This window comes from Ceratotherium simum, chromosome 3 (genome assembly GCF_057802395.1).
Source record: "Ceratotherium simum simum isolate JZ-2026a chromosome 3, ASM5780239v1, whole genome shotgun sequence".
Lineage (NCBI taxonomy): Eukaryota > Metazoa > Chordata > Mammalia > Perissodactyla > Rhinocerotidae > Ceratotherium > Ceratotherium simum.
The window spans coordinates 52411891-52435861 of NC_141902.1; the positions used below are offsets into that span (position 1 = coordinate 52411891).

A 23971-nucleotide genomic window follows, 5' to 3' on the forward strand; every position below is an offset into this window, starting at 1 on the left:
CCACTGTCCTGGTTTGGCTGCGGATGAGAAGGTTCCTGGTACACGAGACTTCCAGTGCTAAAACCTGGGAAGTCCCAGGCAAGCTGGGATGAGCTGGTCATCCTCTTTAGTCCTGTGATCTGACCCTTTCCCTTGCCCCATCAGCAGTCTCAGGTGCGTCCTGTCTCGAGAATACCACACATCACTCTGCTGCTCCTTTTATTGGGTTTATGTGTGCATTTCTCGCTCCATTACTGCCTGCCTTCCTCACCGGGATGTTTGTTCCCTGAAGGTGGAGACCAGGTCTTCCTAGCTCACTGCTGTGCTCCCAGCTTCTCCACTGGGCCTGATACAGAGGTGATCACAGGTGGTGGCTGAGGGAATGAACGAACGATGAAACTCTAGGAACCTCAGTTTCCTCCTCTGTGGGGCTAAGCACTCTTAGGGTTGTTTCTGAGAATGATAAGCTGACCCAGCAAAAGCCCTGGTACCCAGTGCACGCTCTTCTTTCCTTCTCAGTGGATGTGTGGAGATTGGAAAGCCAGTTTATTCATCCTTTCCTAATGTTTCTGTAGCCCGGTCGCTTTTAGGCACCCGGGAGAATGAAGGTGCTATTCCTCTCCTTAAAGAGAAGTTAGGTTATCTTTGCTATAAGATAGAAATTGAGCCAAATTAGATGATTTTACCTCAGAAGCCAGTTTCAACTCATTTCTTTTGAATGCTATAGTTCTATTATTATATATTACTTCAAACTTAATAGAAAAAATTGATTAAAATATGTGCCCTGTTCATATCTAGCCTGGCTGAATGCCACAAGACACATTAATTGAAAATGAATTCCTACAAACCCAATCAAGCCTCATGAAGATGAAAAATGTACCTTTTTCCCTCCGTTCCTTCATTGATTTTTCATTTTCCCCACTCAGAGCTTCATTTAGCAATTTTTCAGGTTCGTTTTGTTGTGGCCTTAATTCACTCCCTTCACTCCCCCTAAAATGAGATAATGTTCCATTTTCCTTGTCCTTTTAAAACTGTTCTTTCATGCTACATTAGTGCAGGGCAGATTCTGATCTTGTCATACCTCCCTATGCTTTATTATTTTTTAGGAAAAGAGAATAACTTTATTATTTTTTAAATTCTTCCTGTGGTGGTTTTTATCAAGGAGAATGCACTTTAAAAATACAATAACTATGAAATTACAGTGCTACAAGACTTCTAAAATAGAATTAAGAGAAGCTATAGTAAAAATAAAGAGCCTTTTCAGAGGAAGAGTGTAAAATATCAATTATTCTCATTTTTCACAGTGAGGTGTATGAGGATCAAGCATGATTCCTACTTTGTTGAGGGAAATGGAGACAACCATGAGGCAGATCATAGAGGGAACAAGAGGTTGGGTTGAAAACAAGGCCCTATCAGGACAAGAGGAAGCAAAGGGAGAAGGCGAGTAAAGCCCTGAGTGAGTTCTAGAAGGTTCTTTCCTCTCCTGTTCCATTCCTGCCCTGTTCAGTTCACTGATTCACTAGATCTCTAGGGGTTTTGAAAACAGTAATGGGGCTCTTCAAGCTATTTTCTGTGAAATTTTCAAATAATCTAACAGCATAAATTTCCCCCTGAAAAGTCTACAAGGATTCACAGTAAAGTATCATATTGCTTTACTTTGACCTAGAATTCATAATCCCAGTTATCTCATTTTGATTAGAAGCTTTGGTTGGCAATTATTCATCTTTGATCCATTTCCCGATGAGGAAATGAGTTATGTCTTTGTAAATGCAGTTTAAAGTAGAAAGTCTTCTTAAATGAGGGCCCATGGAAGGAACAAACTGGAGGTGTTGGTGACAGAGGTTGGGAAACTTTATTAATGTGTGGTCAGGTGTTACACACTTGCTCACATACACGCAGCCCTCACACCCTGATTTTGAATAAATATGCCTGTGGGCCTTAATTAGTTATTCCTAAAGTTAGAATGAAAACAAAATAAAACAAATTTCAAAGAAAACAAATAATAATATCATAAAGTTAAACAGTTTGGATTTAAAAAATTGAATTATCTTTCCCTTACAAGATTTTAAACAATTTGATTCAATGTGACCATCAGTTTTAACGTACCTTCTAGTATCATGCTCTGCATCAGTGTGTTGCCTGTTTTATGTAAGGCATTTTTCAGATACTTGTATATTATCATTTGCCGGCTGGTAAAAGAAAACACCTCAAAGCACAAGTTCTTAAAAAACCATATCAAATGCTGTCTGGTATTTAATATTTATTTGCTGCTGTTTCTTATATTCATTAATTTCTCTCCACATCCCCAACCTCAATATTGAGTAGTTTCATGAGTCTTGCACAATTGGATACTGTTCACATAATTCTAATTATGGGGCTCTATCATATTCTGACATCTAACACAAAATGACCTGTGTCCTACATGTCTGTCACTAATGGGAAAATATTCCAGGAAGCTGAGAAGCCTTGCAACCTGCAGAGTTGGTCTGAATCCATAACAGGACCTTACTAAAATTTTGTACAATTTCATTTTGGTCTGGTTGACATACAAGCTCTTTTCAAAAGAAATTGGGAGGAATCCTTTCACTATAGCAATCTGTTTCCAAGGCAGTCTATAAAAATGTGTAGATTGACAAGGGTGATTTCACCTCCTAAGAGAAATGCTCTTTTATGTGAGATAATTGATACACTAAACATTTGTTCCCTGTGGGTGTGCTGTTTAGTGCAAGGGAAAGAGGTAAACAAAGGACGATGATGGCAGTGATGTGTCCTAACAGGGGTTTGCTCAAAGGGCTGAGGTAGACAGAGGAGGTAGACACGAAGCCAGCCTGGAGGACTAGGAAGAGCTGGTCTGGGAGGTGACTACTGAGTACTTTGTGACAACAAGAGATTTCCTAGTGGAGAAGGGGATGGAGGGTGGGAAGGCATGCCCAGTGGAGGCACCAGCCTGTGCAAAGGCCCAGAGGCAGGACCATTGTATGTCCACGGAGTACCTACAGGATGGAGTGGCTTAGGGATAGGGCTCATTGTGGGACAGGACAAGCATGAAATGAAACTGAGGAAATAAAAGTGGGACCACAGCAGAAGGGCCTCATGTCCACACCAGAGAGTTTGAACATTAGAAGCTTGGGAGGGTTTTTAAGTAAGAGAGTGATATATTCAGCATTTCTGGGGGTAGGGCCTGGAAGTCGACATTTTGTAAAAGCTCCCCCAAGCTGATTCCAGTGTGCACCTATGGTTTAAGAGGGACTGCTTAGCTCAAACCACCTGTGCAGGTAACTCAATTAAGGCTAATGTGAAGAAAAGCCATTATCAATGCTCAGAAATTAAAAGACCCCTCCCCTTCAATATTAAACTGGCCTGTAGTCCTAGGGACCTACTCTCCTGTGTGATTGATTAGGCTGCAAGACATATATTCAGTTTGAATTACAAAGAAACATGCTAATCAAGACAAAAATTAGAAAAAATTCTATTAACATCACTTAAAATTTTCCAGATTTTACCAAGATGGGCTTTTTCCCTTTGTTCTGTAACGAAGTCTACTATTTGATATTTAAATTTAGCTGTTGCAGCAAGATTATGTTCTTGTGTAGATAAAATAGGTGAGGTCTGGAAAATGAGCGCTTCTAATTTCTCATTTCTGAGTGCCCTGACTTGAGTCTGGTAAGTTGTGTCATTTACCACCACTTTGGTGACAGCTAGACCTAAATGCAGCTTCATGAAGGGCACATAAACCTCTTGAAGGTAAAATTTACAAAGTTAAACGTGTCAAAAAGTGAGAACAGAGGTGCCAAATGGATTTCACTTGCATACCAGCTGCATGGTACCCTGGACTTTGGAGTGGCCCCCAATTTTGGGGGACACAAAGTGTTTAGCAAGTCCACCTTCATTCATGTGGGCCTCTAAGAGCCTGTTCCAGACAGTTTTGCCCCTGAAGTGTAAGGGATGATTATTGAGAGATGGATGGATGGATTCGTTGATTCATTCATTTATTGTCTGAGAATATAAAGATGACCAAGATCTTTACTCTCAAGAAGCTCACAGTCTAGGGAGGGAGGAATACCAGTAATAACATAGTGGTAGCTAATTTTTGAGTGTTTATCATGTGCTAGTTGCTATGGAGACAGTATTTCAAGGCTCTTTGAAGTTTGAAGTCAGAAATAACACCATTTTCTACACAAATATGTGGTTTAGAGATTCTGAAAAGAGAACCAAAAACTTGGCGTTAGATATTACCTAGAACCTTGTCAAACTCAGAAGCATGCAAGTCTGCTTATTTTAGAAACTGCTGCCTCACCTGGGAGAATGCATGGGACGTGCTCCAGGAGCAGACCCCAGGAGAAACTAAGTTGGGATTCAAAGTTGGCACCCCTTGTAGGGTGTGAGGGGCCAGCCACACACTGCCTGCCAGCCTTTGCGTCCTTTTTCCTCTAATCTGGACAAGTCAGCCCTGGCCGCAGAATATGCTGTACAGGATGCTTCTGTAAGAAATGCTCCAGGATGAAAACAGATGTACGAGCACAATGTTCATTTAACACAGATGGCACAAGCGCTTCCTGAAGCATCAGTTGCTGGAAAACTCAAGCCTTGCTGTCAGAAGCTTTAGCACCCCCAAATCCTTCCCATAGCCGTTCTTTCTCCCCAGAACGAGGTGCCTCTTCACTCTAGCATCAGCCCTTTGCCCTTTTAGAAGAACTCCCAGAGTTCTTTTCTCCTCAGCTCTCTCTCAGGGTGACTTCTCTGCCTTGTATTTATTTCTTTTTTTAGACTAAAATCTGTGGATGAAGATCAACAGAATCCTCTCGGTATCTTCCTAGGAGCTGTTCAAGGTGTTCTTAAACTACATCTCTTGCTTGACTCACAAACCACCTACCATCTGATTACTTCAAAGAGAGTGAAACTAGTATTTTTGAAGTCCCTTTTTATGTTACGTGATTAAACATTACCCCTGACCTTCTTGGAACATTTCACTTAATTTCAGTACCCATTTTGCCTATCAGTTAAAGATTTTAAAAGTCACTTTTTTAAAAAAACCTTAATACTATAGGAGGGAATGAAAAAGGAACACGATAAGGATGATTTTTAAAAATTATTCCTATAAAAATTGAAGTAAATTTAAACAAAATAAACTTTTTTTTTGCCCGTAATCATACCACAACCCTAGAACTATTTCCTTATCTAACTTCTCTTCTAGCTTTTACCTTCAATCGTTGTAAACTTTTTTCTATCCCTCGAGGCTTTTTGTAAACACTTTTCTGTTTTGCACTGCATTTGTTTTTTAGTGTTTGTGTGATATATTCCATCAAATTGGTATTCCATAATTTATTACCCATTCCTTTAGTGCTAGACATTAAGGTTATTTCCATTTTCTCTCTATTATAAATAATAGGTGCAAGAACATCTTTGTATATATAGCTTTTTTCCTACGTCTGAATTATGTCCTTAGGATAAATTCCCAGGAGTGGGATTAGTGGGTCAAAGGGTATGAACAGCTTTATGGCTCTTAATATTTATTGCTAAATTGCCCAAAGGGTCATTCTAATTTACAGTACCACCTGCAACACATGAGAGTAGCTGCCCCTCCCAGCCTTTCTAGCACGGATTTCCTCAGTCAATAGTTTGGGGCAAATTTAGCAGGTATTGAAGGGTAACTTGTTACTGTTTTTAATTGGTAATTTCTTTAATTGTTATCAACGTTGGACATTTTTTCTTAAGTGTATTTCATATGTTCTATGTTGTATGGTTTGCTTTTCATGTTGGAATATTATATTTTTTGACACCAAGTGGAATTTAAAATATTTTATAATGAAAATGTCAAATGCACTCAAGACAGAGAGAATAATCAATGAAGCCCCCTAGATCATTACTCAGATTCAACACATAGCAAGATTTGATTACATTTGCTTTATCTACCCCTTCTTTGCCTCTTTTTATTTCCTTTGTGTAATTATTTTAAAGTAAATCCCAGACATTCTGCATATGTTTCCTACATACTTCACTATGCATCTCTAAAACATATGGGCTCTTTCTTATATAATTATAATGCCGTTGTTCCACCTAACAAAGTTAATGATAACTCGTTGTTGTTATTTAATACCACTCTGTAATAAAATTTTCCAAAATATCTTTAAATATCTCTTTACTGATATTTACTGATCTTTTTATTGATGTTTTGTTCCAATCAGCATCAGGAGAAGGTACATTCCATTTGGTTGTTATGTTTCTAAAGTCTTTTAATCCAGAGCACACTGTCTCTGTGTACACTGGTCCACCCCGGCAAGTTTACCCCACCCAGTGACTTACTGCAGGAACTGAGTCCGATATCCTGTGAGAGTTCCCACATTCTGGATTTGACCTTTTGTTTTCTTATTAGCTCTAGGAGCTTCATTAGATTCATTTTCAGCTTTTTGCGGGGGTGGGGGTGGTGCACAGGAATACTTCATGGTGGTCTACGTGATTCATTTTGTATCAGTTTGGGGGCACACGATGTCTGTTCCACTTGGAGTGATGCTGAGGCTGATCATGGATTCAGATGGTGACAGCTCAAAGCTCAGTTGTAAAGTCCCCCATCAGCTTTGCCCCTCACTGTTTTGTCTGTTAATGACAGTTGTTTGAGTCCGTTATTTCATAGGATTGCACAGTGGTGATTTTCTAAATTTATCATTCTTTTCCCATTTATTAACTGGAATTCTTTTGAAAAGTAAAACTTTTTCCCTCATAAACTAGGACTTGTTAGTAATCTCAAAATGCAGTTTGTACAAGTAAAGCAGGATAAATGCTGTATTCTTTCCTGGAAATTGCCAAGTTTCTAAGTCATTTCCAATGATGTCCAATGAGTTGTTGTTGCTGTTTTGTTTTTGTTTTTTAAGAGTCATAGAATACTCAGGGTTTTAAAAAAATATATAATCCTTGTGTTTTGCTCAATTACATTCATTATTCTTTTTGATGCTCAAATTGTCCCATCTTTGGCCCAAGGGAGACCCTTCATGTCCTTGTTTTTAGGCACAACAAAGTATCTCAGGTTCACCTAGTATATTTTTTGTGCCCTGGAATGGTCAATTCCTCCAGGATATCTGTATTGTTATTGGTGGGGAATAGCATTTAGAGACCACAATCTGGATATGTTATGTGCTTATTGTTATTGCTTCTAAGTTTTCTCAGTGGACAGAGCTAGGACATGCATATTTAACAAAAGAAAATAAAAGATTGTGAGTTCATACTGATACTTTCGTTTCAAATTTAACAATTTTTTTTTAATTCTTAGATTTCAGACTTGTGTTTCCTTCTCTTACGCTAAAAATCTTGGTTCCAAACATTATTATACTATAATAAATATCAAATAGTTTCAGAATAACAATACCAAATCACTACTAACAATTTCCCTAGCGAATGAGAGATTTCTTTGCAATTCTATTTGTGTTTAGAATACATTCCAGTAAATATATACAGTCAAATACCTTGTTCTAAAAACAATTGCATTGGGCCGGCCCCGTGGCTTAGCGGTTAAGTGCGTGCGCTTCACTTCCGGCGGCCCGGGTTCGGATCCCGGGTGCGCACCGAGGCACCACTCCTCCAGCCATGCTGAGGCCGCATCCCACATACAGCAACTAGAAGGATGTGCAGCTATGATAGACAACTATGTACTGGGGCTTTGGGGGAAAAATAAATAAATAAAATCTTTAAAAACAATTGCATTAATTCTTTTCATGAATTTGATGTACAGTTAAATTCCTTTATTTCAGTTTGTTTTCAGGTTTTAGGATTCACTTTTTTTTCTTTTAGGTTTAATTTTATTTTTTTGAATCTGTAAAGTGTGCTTTCAAAGTTAAACGTATGTAACCAGGTGTTACAGAGCAACCTGCCTCCTCCACAGTTTGTCTGTGGAGACATGATATATGAATGGAAAACAAAGTTAGAGTTCTCCGAGGTAGAATATATTATAAAAACACAGGTGAAGGCCCAGCTCACGTCTCTCTCTTCAGGAAGCCTTCCCGCCTGCCCCAGGCCACGTGAGTCCTCAGTCCTCTGAGAATTTCATTAGCATTTTTAGTGACAATGACTGTTTTCCCAGGCCAAAACTTTTGACACCTGGTTGAACAAATATGAGTGAACTAACAGGAATAACAGAGGTGAATGTTTAAAATGCGAACTGCCTCATAAATTCAAGCTGAGTAAATTATTTTATATAGAGTTGTCTCTGCATTTCCTAAAACATGTTCTCTGGGACATCTGTGGGATGTTAATAAGGGTTACAGGGCAAAATCAGTATGGAAATGTTAGGTTAAACAAACCTAATGAGATGTAACTCCAAAATCAGATCTCATGTCCCAAGCTTATCTTGCCGCAGAACCCCCTTTCCATGGAGCACCTCGTGTTAATACTGTTCCATGAAACACAAAGAACCAATATATAGGGCTCTGGTTGAATGAAAACCAAAGGTATCTCTTTCAGGTAATGACTTGTAAAATTCTACGTTTTTGATTAACAATTTTCAATTTGTTTCTTTTTAGATTGAATCATTAAAGAAAAAGGTGCAACAGAAACAGCTCCTAATATTGCAACTTTTAGAAAAGATATCTTTCTTGGAAGGAGAGGTAAGAAGCTGTGTTTCTTTAAGTTGGTGTCTTCCCTACCATTAAATTTTATGTTGCTGAGTCGACCACCACCGACACTTAATTAAATATATGGCTATTTCCTGGCCTTATAAAATTGATTGAAGGTTAACTGCCAACACTGAAAATGAGGTTTTGACAGCTAGTTTTTCTTTACCACCTGCCTCTCTTCGTTCCAGCTTGGTGCTCGACTCTGCTTTTTGGCTCTCATTTTTCTTGTTCAAGAATTTTCTTAGCACGTCTGATAAGCTGTTGATTAATACTGATAATTTCCCCCATTTGTGAAATATTTTCGCACACATTCCTCACATGATTCTCTCAGAAACTTTTAGAAAGGCAAGACAAGGATTATTATCTCTATATTAACAAATTAAAAAAAGAGTGCACAGAGAAGGCAGGTGGCTTTGCTCAAGGTCACCCAGCTTAACGCCAGAGCCGGCTTCAGAGATGGACTCTTAATCCAGAGCTCTTCTGTGACGTTGAGTCAACGTATTTTAGAGGTGATGTCATTTCACCTGAAACTTTTAAGATATTTTGTATTCCTGACTTTCTGGCTTTTTGAAAGTCATTTTGGGGATTTTGTGTAGGTTCCAAAGAAGGAAATTAAAGAGTTGGAAGAACCTTATGAGCTTGGGTATTAATAGAAGGAGAAGCCAAAATCTATTTGCTCTGAAGGCTCTTTATTAAGAGCTTGGCATTGAGCCTCTTCCTTTTGAGCCTCCATGAATCTCTCCTTGTCTGAGCTCCTCACTATAGTCCTTCCCCCATGGGAGACAGCCCAGGAGAGAATGATGAAGTAAGGAGACAAGAAAGAAAAGACATTTATTAAGCACCTAGTATGCATTGGGCACTGTTAATTGCTTTCCATATCCTTGGTATAACATTGAAGTTAAGAGTGGAATCAGACTTGTCCAAGTTTGAAGCCCAGATCTGCTTCTTATTAACTGGGTGACCCTGGGGAAGTTTCTTATTATTAGGAATTGAGGATGAGAACTGCACCTACATGTGTGTGACCCTGCAATGAGAGTGCATAGAAAGGGCCTGGCATGTACTAAGCACTCATAATTTTTGACTTATTAATGTTGTTCTCTCTTTATTAAGAGGGATGCCCTAGGAGTTAGATTATATTTCCCCCATTTCATCGATGGAGAAACTGAGGCTCAGGGACATTAAGGAACCTGCCCAAGGTGACGGTAAAATGGGTAAGCCTGAATGCAAAGCCTGAGCTCTTAACCACCATGTTTATAGGGATGGCGAGCTGGGTCTTCATTTACTCTGTTTTTGAGAGGCTCCCTAGAAAAGTCATCACCAGAAGTCTCTCATGGCCCATGGGGACCTGGTAGCAGATTCAAGGCCCAAGAGTCTCAGTGTCCTGACAGTTGAGTAAAGGATACTTGCCCTGTCCTGCTCCTATCTTCCTCTCCCCAGTCACTGGGTCCAGCTCCAGCCTTATGAATGGACATTCCTGTTTCTAAGATTGCCCTCTGAAATCACAGCTCCCTGTGGGGGGAATCACACCTTCCCCAGTGAGAGTCAGAGAGCGAGTGTCCTGGTGCAGAGAGAGGGTGGTTCCAGGAGAGAGGAAAGAGATGCTGACAGGAGAGGTAGAAGGTCACCCAACACAGTGCCCACCCTCCCTCCCCCTGGCTGTGCTACTCAAACCAGCTCTCTTACTGGTAGATTATGAAATGTCCAGGGGATATTGTGCATGGAGCAGAGTCTTACACATATGTGTGCCTTGTTCAATGCTTGATTTATTAAACCCATCTCTTCTCTTAGTTTGGGTTTCGCACACCCTAAGATGTGTATATGAGTCCATATAGTTCAATTAGGAGGTAATGCCAGGAAGCCCAAGTAGGGAAGGGGGGAAATGAGTCAGGGAAAGGACTAAAGCCAATAACGGATGTCTTATTGAGGAGGTTACCACTGTGGTCAGCTGTGGTCACTCTCCCTGGGGGTCTCTAGGAGATGGTATGTACTGGCCTCTGAGTTATCCTTACCAAAAGGTCAGAAAGCTAGGGCATTTATCCACTAACTCCCATCAGTCGCTGGTTGAGCCGTGCTCCTGGGGGTTGTGGCCATTCTGGCTGGCCCTGGGCAGAACCAACTGGTCTCTGGTGGGCAGAGGAAGCCCCCAGGTAAGGAGTCACAGGTGGCATGTCAGGAAATGGTGTATGTCCAGAGGATATGGGTGGGGCCAGCAGTGTCTGCCATGTATATCTAATAAGCAAGACTTTGAAAACCAGTTTTCCTTGAGCATTTAAACATTGATTCTGTTTGATTGATTAATTTTTCTTAAACTATTTAAATTCCACTACAAATTTAGTACAGCTGATTCCTTTTGACCACTTCACACACCCACCTTAAATAGCAGACAAAACACACACTAAATGAGTTATATAATGACAAGACTTAATAATACACTTACATTTTAACTTATTCTAAAATATTAAATATCTTGGGTTTCATTTATTTATTTATTATTTCTGTTCTTGTTTTTTGCATCTTCCCAAGGCTATTGTTTTACTTATTTCTAAGTTTGCTTAGAGTTAACATCATTTTGACATTTTCCAGACAGGTGCAGTGATCTTTCAGATCCAAAGGAGGTAGAACACCTTTTCTGAATAGCTAAGGTTAGAGGATGTGGCTTACTGACTCACTAATTCTTGGGCAGGTCACAGGATTAGGTGACTTCTAGGTGATTCAAACTCAGGACCCCTAATCATTGTGATGCATTGACCTGGTCTTTAGCACTCTTAAAAACTTATACATTCCTTATTAATATTTTACCATCCTTTGTTGGGCTAGATAGAGATTTCATCTCCTAGGAGATGAGAGTACTTGGTTTTCCTCTTTAGGCTGTACGCCTGGTTTATCATATTACAAACCCACTGCTGGCTGTTGTTTCTCTGCTGATTGTGTGTAACTACTAAAGCCAATGAATTTCTGGCCCCTTTCCACCCCTTTATTATATGATGACCTGTGCCAAGAGTCCTTCTGTGGGCCTGAGAGTCCTGGAACCACCCGACTTACATTTCCTTTTGTTATTCTTTCCTACTTAACATAGACATTTTATAAACAGACATATAACTAATGCTCTGTAAAAGAAACGAAATCACCTTATATATTAATGCTTCCTAGTTTTAGAAACCCATACAAATTGTAATATATCTTATTAGAGTCACCCTTCTTTCCTCTGAAAACTCTCTTTTTGTACACTTGATATTAACTTTCCCTTTGAGTGACAGTATAAGCACAAGGCATTTCTCAGACTCACCTTATTTCCATGATTATTTCCTTCTCCTCCTCCTTTTTTTGATGCTCAAATTGTCACAGCTCAGTGAGGAGAGTTCTCCTATGTTAACTTTGCCCGTGTGGCAGGGTTGCTGATGCTCTTGGAGTCATTCTTGCTGTGTGGCAACAACAAGGTGTTCCAGACATATCCTCGTTTTTGTCCTGTGCCAGGATATGGAATTGACTGGTCTCTATGGAGCCGTGACTCATTTTATTGGGGAACTGTATTGAGGACTATCTGGGCATGAGAATTGGAAGTGGGCTAAATTGCTGTGCCTACTGTTAGGCCAATTTTAGTAGTGACAGCATTGGGGGAAATACGTGTCTTTCAAGATTATGAGGTTGCATCAACGTTTTCCAAATTTATCTAATTATATAGCTTTACAATACAGGGTTCTGTTGGCCACTAAGAATTTCTATTATGTTGACCTATTCTAACACCAGCAATTTTTATACTATGACATTCCATCCCCTGCCTTACGTCATAATGATGCCATTCGTGGTGTTTCAGATATCTTCGAAAAGTTTTGGTGGATAAATCTGGTAATCTCCCATGTTCCATCTTATTAATAAAGTAGCTACCTTTTATTAAGGGCCTAATTGCAGACTCTGGAGCCGGACTGCCTGAGATCAAATCTCACCTCTGCCACTTACTAGTTATGTGATCTTGAGCAAGTTACTTAACTGCTCTGTGCCTTAATTTGCTCATCTGTAAATGGGAATCCTCTCTTTAAAATGGTATCCTCTCTGCAGAGTTGTTACAAGGATTAAATTAGTTAATAATAAGTGATTAGAAAAGTACATGGCTCATAGTAAATGCCATATGTGTTTACTGTTTCTTCAATTGGCTAGGTTCCAAAGAATCCTCTCATTGTCATTGATATATATTTCTCCTTCCTCCTCCTCCCCTGCCTCCCCATCCTCCCTCTATTTCTCCTCCTCCTCCTCCCCATCCTCCTCCTCCTCTTCCTTCTCCTCCTCCTCCTCCTTCTTTAAATAGAGAATGTGGATTATTTTGGTCCCTGAATTCATCATTTGTCTTACTGATGCTTAAACTCATTAGATTTTACAACCCCCACCCCCACGAGATCCCTAAAATCATGCTCTAGCCTGGCCGCATCACACTGCATTTTCATCAACAGATTCAAATCTTCGGGATACAAAAATACGCCCTTTCTTTTTTCGTTTTCTTTTTCTCCAATTTTTTATCTGCTCACCTCTTGAAGAAATATCCCATCCTCTATTTCCGATATAGAAAATGTTATTAAAATAAAATTACAAGCATATATCTTCAGAAGATATATGATAAGTTGATAAGCTTTCTGAAACTCTGAACAGATTCCATTTCATTTTTCTCGGCTGAAAATCCTAAACTTACAGCTAAATTCAAAAGTCAGAAGAAAGGAGTCAAATGTCTTGGTTTTGTCTATCCTGCACCTAATGTGTGTTGTGTGGTACATAAACCTCTCAGCATGTCTGTCGTGCATTCCTGGGACTATTATTAATTCTCCTGTGTAATACTGGGGCGGCAGCACCAGGCACCAGGGCTCCACGTACGCATTTTATTGGACGCACATTCTTGTTTAGTGCATGTGCTACAGCTCCGGCTGCTCCTTCCCTGGGCCTGAGGGAGTTGGAGGAGAAGGTGGCTGCCATATATTTGTGACATAATTTCCAAAAAATGCCAAAAGATGCCATACCCAGTCCTTTCTTCCTGGAAGGCACATAGCCTCCTATGCTGCTGGGTGGTATACGTTTCACATCTAAACGCAAGGGGGTGGTATTTGAAAGGAGGAAAACCCTGGACGTTGATTCTCGGGCCCAGAAGCAATCTTTTATAGAGCGCAGGTCGGTGGCGGTCTGAGGCTGCTCTGTGTCGGTCCACTTTGGTCATACTCTGCAAGACTGAGAGCAGATAGTCTTTCTTTTCCTCTATTGAGTCCTGTCCATTTTATTTTTTAAGTATTTCTAAAATCTGTCCCTTCCTGTTTAACTTTCCTCCTACTGCCCATGTTCAGTCTCTCACCATCTTTTATTTTTTTCTTGTCAACCTTGTTGTGTATTAATTTACGTAAATAAACTGCATCTATGTAAAGTGCATAGTGATGGATGTTAGGTAGACATTGTGATGAGCATTTCACAATAGATACAAATACTGAATCATTATGTTGTACACCTGAGACTAATATAATGTTATATGTCAATTATACCTCAATTGAAACAAATTATAATTTGATGAGTGTTAACAGTTGTATATACCTGTGAAACCACCACCCCAATCAAGATACAGAACATTTTCATCACTCCTCAAAGACTCTGTGTTTCCCTTTGCAATCTGTCTCTCCATTCACCCCCAGGCATCCAGTGATCTCCTTTTTTTGGAGGGGGTCACTTTATCACTTTTTGTTACTGCAGCCGTGTTTGCATTTTATATAAATGGAATCGTATAGTAGGTACTCTTGTGTCTGGCTTCTTTCACTCAGCATAATGATTTGAGATAGAGCTATGTTGTATGCGTTCCTTTTTATCACAGAGTAGTATTCCATTTTATGAACAAACCACGCTTTATTTGTCCATTCACTTGTTGATATACATCTGAGTTGTTTCCACTTTGGGGCTATTGTGAATAAAGCTGCTATGAACATAACTGTACAGGTCGTTATGTGGACATATGTTTTTATTCCTCTTGGGTAAATCCCTAGTACTAGTGGAGTAGCTGAGTTGTATGGTAGATGTAGGTTTAACTTTTAAAGAAATTGTCAAACAGTTTATCAAAGAGGTTGGAGTATTTTACGTTCCCACCAGCAGTTCTAGTGTCCCAGTTTCTCCACATCCTCACCCTGACTTAGTATTGTCAGTCTTTTAAATTTAGCCATTCCAGTGGGTGTGTGATGGTATCTCATTGTGGTTTTTATTTGCATTTGATAGTTACTAGTGATGTTGAGCATCTTTTTAAATGCTTATTGCTCATTTATATATCTTATTTTTTGAAGTGTTTATTCAAGTCTTTCTGCCCATTATTTTAATGAATTTTTAGTTTTCTTATTATTGAGTTGTAAGAGTTCTTTATATACTCTGGATACTAGTTCTTTGTATTTTCTCCCATTCCATGACTTCCTTTTCTATTTTCTTAATGATATATTTTGAAGATATTTTTATTTTGGTTTTTATTTTTGAAAAAGTTCAGTTTATCAGTTTTTCCTTTTTTGGTTTTTGCTACTTATTTCCTAAGAAATCTTTGCCTACTACAAGGTCACAGAGATTTTCTCCTCTAAAAATTTTATTGTTTTTGCTTTTTAATTTAGGTCTATGATCTATTTGGAGTTAATTTTTGTCTTTTGTGTGAAGTAAGGGTTGATATTCTTTTTTCCCACACTGATATCCAGTTGTTTTCTTTCAGTGATTCTAATTTCTGATATCGATGATTTGTACCCCCTTTTCTTCTTTAATCAGTCTAGATGGGGGTTATCAATTTTGTTGATTTTCTAAAAAATTGAAATAGCTTTGGCTTTGTTGATATTCTCTATTGTCTGTCTCTTTTCTGTTTTATTGAGGTTTGCTCTGATATTCACTACTCCTTTCCTTCTAATTATTTTGATATTACTTTACTCTTCTTTTTCTAGCTTCGTGGGGTGGACCTTAGGTCACTGGTTTTAGACCTTTCTTCTTTTTTTATTATAAGCCTTTAAAGTTATAAATGTCCCTCTCAGCTCTGCTTCAGCTGTATCCCACAAGCTTTGATATGTTGTGCTTTCATTATCATGCAGTTCAAAATATTTTCTAATTTCCTTTGAGATTCTTCTTTGACTTATGGATTATTTACAAGTGTGTTAACTTCCAAATATTTGAGGTTTTCTTAGATATCTTATTGTTCTTGATTTCTAATTTAATTGTTATGGTCAGAGAATTTCCTTTATATGGTTTTAATTCTTTTAAATTTATTGAGGCTTGTTTTATGGCTCAGCATATGGTTTCTCTTGATTAAATATTATAAAAAATACATATTCTGTTTTTGTGTGTATACTATAAATATCAATTAGATTTAGGTGGTTGATAATATTATTTAGGTTATTTATGTTTTTCCTGGTTTTTGTATAATTGTTCTATCAATTGCTGAGAGAGGGGTGTTAAAAACCCCTTCCTATGGTTTTAGACCATCTATTTCTTTCTTTAATTCTGTTATTTTTACTTCATATATTTTGAAGCTCTGTTATTACATACACACACGTTTTTGATTGTTGTGTCTTGGTGATGAATTGACCTTTTCATTGTTATCAAATATCAGTCACTACCTTTGTTCATACTCTTTGTCTTGAAGTCTATTTTATCTGATATTAATTTAACCGTTCTTGCCCTCTTATGTTTACTGTTTGCTGGTGTATCTTTTCCATCCACTTATTTTCAACTGATCTGTGCCTCTGTGTTTAAAGTGCATCTCTTGTAGACAATATATAGTCAGGTCTTGCTTTTATATACATTCTGATAGTCTCTGTCCTTTAGGTGGAGTGTATAGTCCATTGACATTTAATTGTTATAGATATGGTTGGATTTAGGTCTACCATTTTATTATTTGTTTTCTGTTTATTCCCACTGATATGTTTTTGTTTGTTTTGTTCCCCCTTTCTTGCTTTCCTTTGGATTATTTCAATAATTTTTGGAATTCTATTTTAATTTATCAATTGGCATTTTGCTATGTCTCTTTTCTCTAATATGTTAGTGGTTGCTTTGGTATTACAATATACATCATTAACTGTTCACAGTCCACTTACAAGTAATATTGTACTACTTGGTGTAAAACGCAGAAATCTTGCAATGATATAGGTCCACTAACCCCTCCCCCGCTGTTATAGTTATTGTATATGTTGTATCTACATACATTATAATCCCACAATACGTTGTTACAATTTTCACGTTAACAATCATATGTATTTTAAAGAAACTAAGAGAAAATGTACTTATATACTATCTATGTCTGATGTTCTTCATTCATTCCTAAAAATGTGAGTTTTTCTCTGATATCCTCTTTCTTCAGCCTGAAGAACTTGTATTTCACATTTCCTGTAGTGCAGGTCTGATGGTGACAGATTCACTTAGTTTCTCTTGTCTCAAAGTAAGGTCTTTATTTCACCTTCATTATTGAAACATACAGAGTTCTAGGTTGACAGTTTCTTTCGCTTAGTGCTCGCTGTCTTCTGGCTTCTATAGTTTTTTGGTGAGAAATCTGTGGTATTTCAAATTATTATTCCCCTATATGTAACAGGATGGCTTTCAAGATTTTTCTTTAGTTGTGATTTTTAGTAGTTTGACTGTGATGTGCCAAGGTGTGTTTCTCTTTGAATTTATCCTGTTTGCGGTTTGCTGAGCTTCTTGCATTTGTAAGGTTATGTCTCTCACCAAGTTTGGGAAGTGTTCAGCCATATTTCTGAATATTTTTTTTGCTCTAGTTTCTCTCTCCTCTCCTTCTGTGATTCCAGTATCCCTATTCTAGGCTTTTAGAAATTGTTCCACAGTTTCATGAAGCTCCATTTATTATTTTTAGCCTTTCCTTTCTTTATCTTATTTTGATTAAATGATTTCTGTTAATGTGTCTTCAAGTTTACTGACTCCTTCCTTTGTCGTCTCCATTCTTTTCGTAAGTCAATCTAGTGATTTTTTTTTAATTTCAGTCATTGTATTTTTCTGTTCTAAAATTTCCATTTGGTTCTTTTTTGTATTTTCTATTTCTTTCTGTTGATTTTTTTTTTACTACTTCATCCTTTACAAGCATATTTTTCTTTTACCTCATTGCATAGTTATAATAGCTATTTTAAAATCCTTGTCTGAAAATCTGAGTCATCTCAGGATTGGCATCTGTTGATTCTCTTTTCCCTTGGGAGTGGGTCACATTTTCCTAACTCTTCTATGTCGAGTAATTTTGGATTATAATCTGGACATTGTAAATGTTTTGTTGTGGAGACTTTGGACTGTGTTTTATTGTTCTGAGGAGTGTTGAGGTTTTTGGTTTAGAAGGCAATGAATTTGGTTAGACCCAGCTACACCCTGCTGTGCCCATAGTGGGTAATGGCTCAGATCCCAGTTTAGTTCTTTAAGCCTTGGCTGCAAACTTCTTTCAGTTTGCCCCACATGTGCATGGTTCAGGGATCTGCTGGAGACAAGCTGAGTCTATACACAGAATTTAGAGTTTCCAACTTCTGTCTCCTTTTTGACAGCCCTGGTTATGCTGGACTCCTTCCCCTGTTTTTTTCTACCAGAAAGATTATCTTTCTAGTGAATTTTCCCTGGATCTGTGCTGCTACCACCATGACTGTACTGCTCTCCGGCAAAGCTGCAAACAAAAACCAACAAATGAATCACAAAGAACCCGTTCTATGCTTGTCACTTGCTCCAGGTTTTACCTCTCTCTGAGACTTGCTTGTCCTTGTTCAATCTCCAGAGACTTCAGTAGTTGTGTTTTGTCTTTGTCCAGAGTTTACAATTATTCTCTGCAGGAGGATCTGTTTGTTAAGCACTTACTCCTCTATATGAGAAGTGCAGCTCTCACTCTTTACCTGGAAAATTGCAATGACCTTCTTGACTGATCTTCTTGCCTGTAGTTTTATTTCCTTTCAGTACAGTTTTCACTTGGGACCCCAAGTGATTGAAATAAAATCTAGTGTTGACCTTGGTCTTATAGGATGGTGTGTAAGGTGTTTGTAATGGCATACATAGCCCTTCATAAGTAATTCCTGCCCACCTGTATACTGCAGTAAGTTGCCTATTCTCAACCTGTTTCCCCAATTCTGGAATACTCATCCCCTTTGTTTCTCTTACTCTCTTTCCCTTGCCTAACTCCAGGAAATCTTCACGGACAATTCAGTCCTTTTCCCCATCTTGAGTTAGGAATCTCCTCTGAATCCCCACTTAATATTCTGTGGTTTCTCTGGCATGGGACTTACCACTTTATTCTGTCATTTTCCGCTTAGTTGTCTATACCCCCACAAGGCTGAGCTCCTTAAGGGTTGCAAATCATGCCCTATTTCTTTTAACTGCTAACTACCTCCCCTCACCTAACTTTAAACACTACCTGATACATAGTAGACGCTCATTTATTTTACTGATTGCATTAAATTGTTATGAGTGTGAATTTTTCGCTTTGGTGCTTCAGGGGGTGTCTGACCTGCACACATGGAGTTCCTATGAGATAGAACAAAGGATTTGGGGCTATCTGTCTGCTATTCACTGTGTACCAATTGGGGCATATTTGCCAACCTCGTCTTTTATGCCTCTGATATGGGTACTAGCCCCAGCATTCTGTGACATCGTAATGATTAAAGTCTACACTGAGAAGGGATAAGGTGATGGGATTGCTGGAGCTTGTTAAAGGGCAGGCGTCTTCTGCCTTTCTCTTTCCTTATGAATAGGAGAGTCCAAATATTGCCAGGGAAGCTCTGTCTGTGTGTGTGTGTGTGTGTGTAAATGTGGATGTACCCCTGGCAGTAAGCCAGCACCATTCTCCCATTCTGAGCATCAGGTGATTGATTCGGAGCCCATAGATCTGTCATGGCTTGTCAGCTACTAGGGAATCTGGAATGCATTTTCTTCCTTTACCCCATTTCCCATTTATAAGAAGGGATCCATAGACCTTTATGTCCTACAGAACACTAGTTTGTACCAGAGCCGCTGCTTTGCTCCTTGGAATCACCATTCAGAGCAGGAGCTACTGAGCTGTAACCTACCTTCTTTCTTTCAAAACAAATGAGCTTCTGTTTCTATAGAACTTGTCAACTTTCATGTGTTATGTAGTGTCTTAGAAGAGTGCCTCAAACTTCAAGTCCAACTTAAAAAGAAAAGACAAATGCTTCAATTTTTTTGTAGTTATGCAAATAATATGCTCCTTGGAAAAGCATTTATACATTTATTTATTCAATAAATATTTATCCTGCATCTCCTACATGCCGTGCTCCAATGATACAGCCAGGAAGATAGACATGGTCATTGCTTCTGCGTGAAAATTTAGTTTGGCATTGCAGAGAAATATATAGAACTTTTTAAAAAACATCCCAAAACTCAATACACAGAGATAGCCACTGTTAACCTCTTTCTGAATTTGTGTGTGTTTTTGCCCTTTAGATTTCAGGCACTAGCACTTCATCTGTTTTCATTCCAATATCCTCAACTTTCTTGCTTCTTTGTCCGTCATTTCCCCCATGGGGCAAATTCCCAATTCCTGAGCATCTAATCGTCAACCTGTGTAATGCTTGGCTCTTGCTTGAAAAATAAACTATTTAGAATGCTAATTTTAATCCCAAAGAGCTTGTTCTACTTTATATGTTTGAGATTCTGAATTTTCCACACCTATGAAATACTAATTATTAAGTTATAGAGGTATTTCCCACTAAATTAAATTAATAGACTTACTCATTTTATAGTTTAATGAGGGAGTATTAAAAGTTGAGCTGTACCTTATTTATAATTGCAAAAAAAGTGATAAATATCTAAATGACCATCAATAAGAGACTAGTTAAATAAATAATGTACATCCATACAATGGAATGCTATGAACCCATTAAAATAGTTTGTTGGCACAAAAAGAAAACAAATTAACGTGGAAAGGTATTCACAACAAATCACTGAGTGAAAAAAAGTAGATTACTGTATAGATTAGGATATTTTGTTTGTTTCCATTTATGTAAAATTGGATACGTATGTATGTACATGCACAGAAAGCTATCTGTAAGGATTCAATCAATGTATTTCTTCAATTCCTGCTGTGTAAGAGATTCTCAATAAATACATTGTGATAGATGTTTATGTCATGGGGGAAAATCTGATAAAATGCATCAACATATATATAACAAATAAGCATCATACATATTTGTGGGGAACATTTGCTTTACTAAGATTACCTTTTTCCTTATCTCTAGAATAATGAACTACAAAGCAGGTTGGACTATTTAATAGAAACCCAGCCCAAGACTGATGTGGAAACCAGAGAGATTGGAGTGGGCTGTGATCTTCTACCCAGGTATTTAGGAATTTCCTATTTTTCTGACTCAAATTCCTCTTTGACTTAAGAAAATACTAGGCTGTTATTACCAGAATTGCATTCTTTCTATCAAAAATATTTCTGCAAAAATAAATGGTGGCTGCTGAGGCATCTGACTGCTTTCTGTGGGAGCAGGGGCATTGTGCAGGGCAGAGGGACTAGTGAAGGAGAGATCTGGGGAAGCCGCTTCAGAGAGAGATTGGCCCCATCGGTGAGTGCATGTATTTGTTTCTTTGTTTATTCATTCATTCGTTCATTTGTTCATTCATTCATTTATTCAGCAGACATCTGTTGGGTACCTTCCCTGTGCCAGACTTAGGAGATAGAGAAGGATGAGATTTGGTTCCTGCTCCAGAGTGCAGTCCAGAAGGGGAGACAGATGTGTAGGCAGCAATTTACTCCAGTGTGAGGGAGACCTACAGGTGCTTTAGTAACATAGAGGCAGGAGAGTCTAAATCTTGAATGAAATTCCTCTATTCCCCAGTGCCATAACATATTATCAAGCACTGGATCAGATCCATAAATAAATTATCTGTTTCAGTCATGAGCAGATATATGATGACTCTTACCTGGTCCATTCAATTGCATTTCTGAGCTAGAGGACTGACTCCTTCCATGTTAAGCTGCTCCACATGCCCCTGCCTCAGTCTCTCCCTAGTACGACTAGAGCCTGTGAACCAGTAACTAACCCACTCTCTCTAGGTGCTCAAAACTGTGCTTGGCCCAAAGAGGACATAAAACAAGTTTATAACAAGGATGCTGATGACATGTGGCCTGTGATTTAGGTAACCAAAGTCACAAAGTGCCTCGTATGGTATGTGTAGGAAGGTGTATTCTTGTGTAATCAAGGGCATTTGCGTGTGTTGTGTTAGACATTAGTCGGCCAGAAAAATGTAGACTCCTGTAACCTGGAATGGTTACATCTGATGGGAAACAGTGATGAGCTGATCACCAACCTGGGCTATAGAATACCTGGGTGCCTTCAGGCTGGACTCTCTCTGCTGGGGCCTCAGTTTCCCAATCTGTAAGGTCATTGGTTAGACCAGGTGACTTCTCAGGTCTAACCAGCTCTAACATTGTATAACAAGGCCTCATTTTCCTCCCTGACTATTTTTATCCATTACTGATACTGTATTTTTTGTTCATTAAAATGAGGCAATTGCCATTCTCAAAGTATTTACCAAAAGCAGCATTAAGCTCTTTCTTTGACATTGTTCTCATTAACATTGCTTACTTTTTGGTAAAAACAAGGTAATTTTATCATTCTGATATAATGAACAGATCATGTTTTAAAGAAAAAAAGGGAAAAGAATATGTAAAAGACACCAGGTCTCATCAATACAGGGTACAAAATAGATGATAAAAATACAGCCTGAAAGAGTGATTGATCATGTCCAGGGACTCCTTTTGAAATATGAATAGTTTGGCCATTTCCCTCCTTTTTTATTGTTCAAGAACCACGTGGCTTAGTCCACTCTAATTGCCCACATAATAAATCTTGTTTGGCTAAGACGGGTACAAAACTATGTCTGAAACCAATAAATTGTTTGTTTTCTAATTCCCACATTTTGGCTTAAAACAAGGTTTTCAGTTTGTATGCCGAAGAATAGCCTGCAGCAAACTTTTATGGCTAAGTTATGAAACCACAAAGTGGTTTTCATAATGGAAGTGCTGACAGACCCTTAACTTACAGCCACAGTGAACTTGGAAGCCACTTCAGTATCTGAGAGCAGCTTTTCCATAAATGTAACATTTGGTTTCCCCCAGGATCCATCTTAGCACTTTAACTACCTGGGTCAATCAGCGGAGGAAATGAAAACTATGTATCCACATTTCCGAAAAGGCAGAATAATATTTCACTTGTTTCCTCACAAATGTTATTAAGTGCCTACTATGTGAAAGGCACTGTGGAAGTCTGGGTGGGGAGGAGCAGGGGATCGTTTGAGATAATTCGGGACAGTACTGATCCAGCTGAGCTGCTTGGATGCTCTGTGCTAGGGCTCCAGGAGAGGCCTCCCGAAGCCTCAGGGGACGAGGAGGTTAGCAAGGAGCTGGCCTGTGGGGACCCTCCACGGCACCCCAAAAACAACCTGAGAAACTCAGCTTTTAGTATGTTTTATATGTTGGATTACAAGTAAGATTTCGTTTGAATAAAGAGTTTCATGGTCAAAAACAAATTGGAACCCCCTGGTCTAGTTTAATCCTCGTATTTTATACATACCGAAATCAAGGTCCAGAGAGAGAGTGATTCACTGGAAGCCACAGAGCCAGGGTTAGAACCAGGCCATCTGAGTCCTGGTGTGGTACATTTGTAGTTTTAAAATACTCAATAAATAAAGAGTGGCTTAATTGTGTTGATTATGTTCTAACAAAATTCCTGGTTCTTAGTTAGACTTAAAACTTGCATCTAAGTAATTAAAGATTCTGTGGTGTTTTCCAGAATGTTTTTAAAACAGCCTCCTCCACAATGGTTTAGATAAATGAAAGTATTGAATTAAGCCTCAATTGTGCAGAAGAGTCTTGTTCTTACTCCCTGCTCTTCTCCCACAAAGAAGAACTGCGCCGCGTGGTTCAGTTGGGGAACCTCAGGCTGCAGGGGTTCCCTGCCCAGCCAGCTGCTGCCTGAGCACAGCCTTGGGCAAGTTACTTAATCTCTCTTAAGCCTCAATTATTTCATCCTTAAAATGGGAATGAAGATGACAATATCAAATCTCATAGGGTTGCTATGAGGATTAAATGAAAACGGGTATAAAGCATTTACCATAACTAGACTGAAGTTAAGAACTTAATAAATAATAGCTATTACTACTATTAACTAAGTAAAAACTCTGATTTTACATATAAGACACTGTATCCAATATAAGTGAATTTGGGTGTGCTAAGACAATTTCATTAGCTTATTTTTTTTGGTCGTTATTAGTGGTTTTATTAAATGTATTAATAACTTAATCGAGTATATAGTGCTTCAGTATGCATTGAGCTCTTGAGTTAGACTATCAGTGGTTTGAAACCCTCTAGACACTGTGTAAAACACTGGAAGGCCCAGTGATTGATGAGGTCT

At 38.5% G+C, this 23971-nt stretch overlaps 1 protein-coding gene across 1 annotated transcript in view; it reads left to right on the forward strand.

The window, feature by feature from the left end:
• The window catches only part of MYZAP (myocardial zonula adherens protein), a 90694-nt gene that overhangs the window by 60421 nt on the left and 6302 nt on the right, over positions 1-23971 (forward strand). The window contains exons 11-12 of the mRNA XM_004421619.3: positions 8490-8573; positions 20789-20889. Of these exons, the coding sequence (XP_004421676.1) occupies positions 8490-8573; positions 20789-20889 (185 nt within the window). The remainder of the gene's footprint in view (positions 1-8489; positions 8574-20788; positions 20890-23971) is intronic.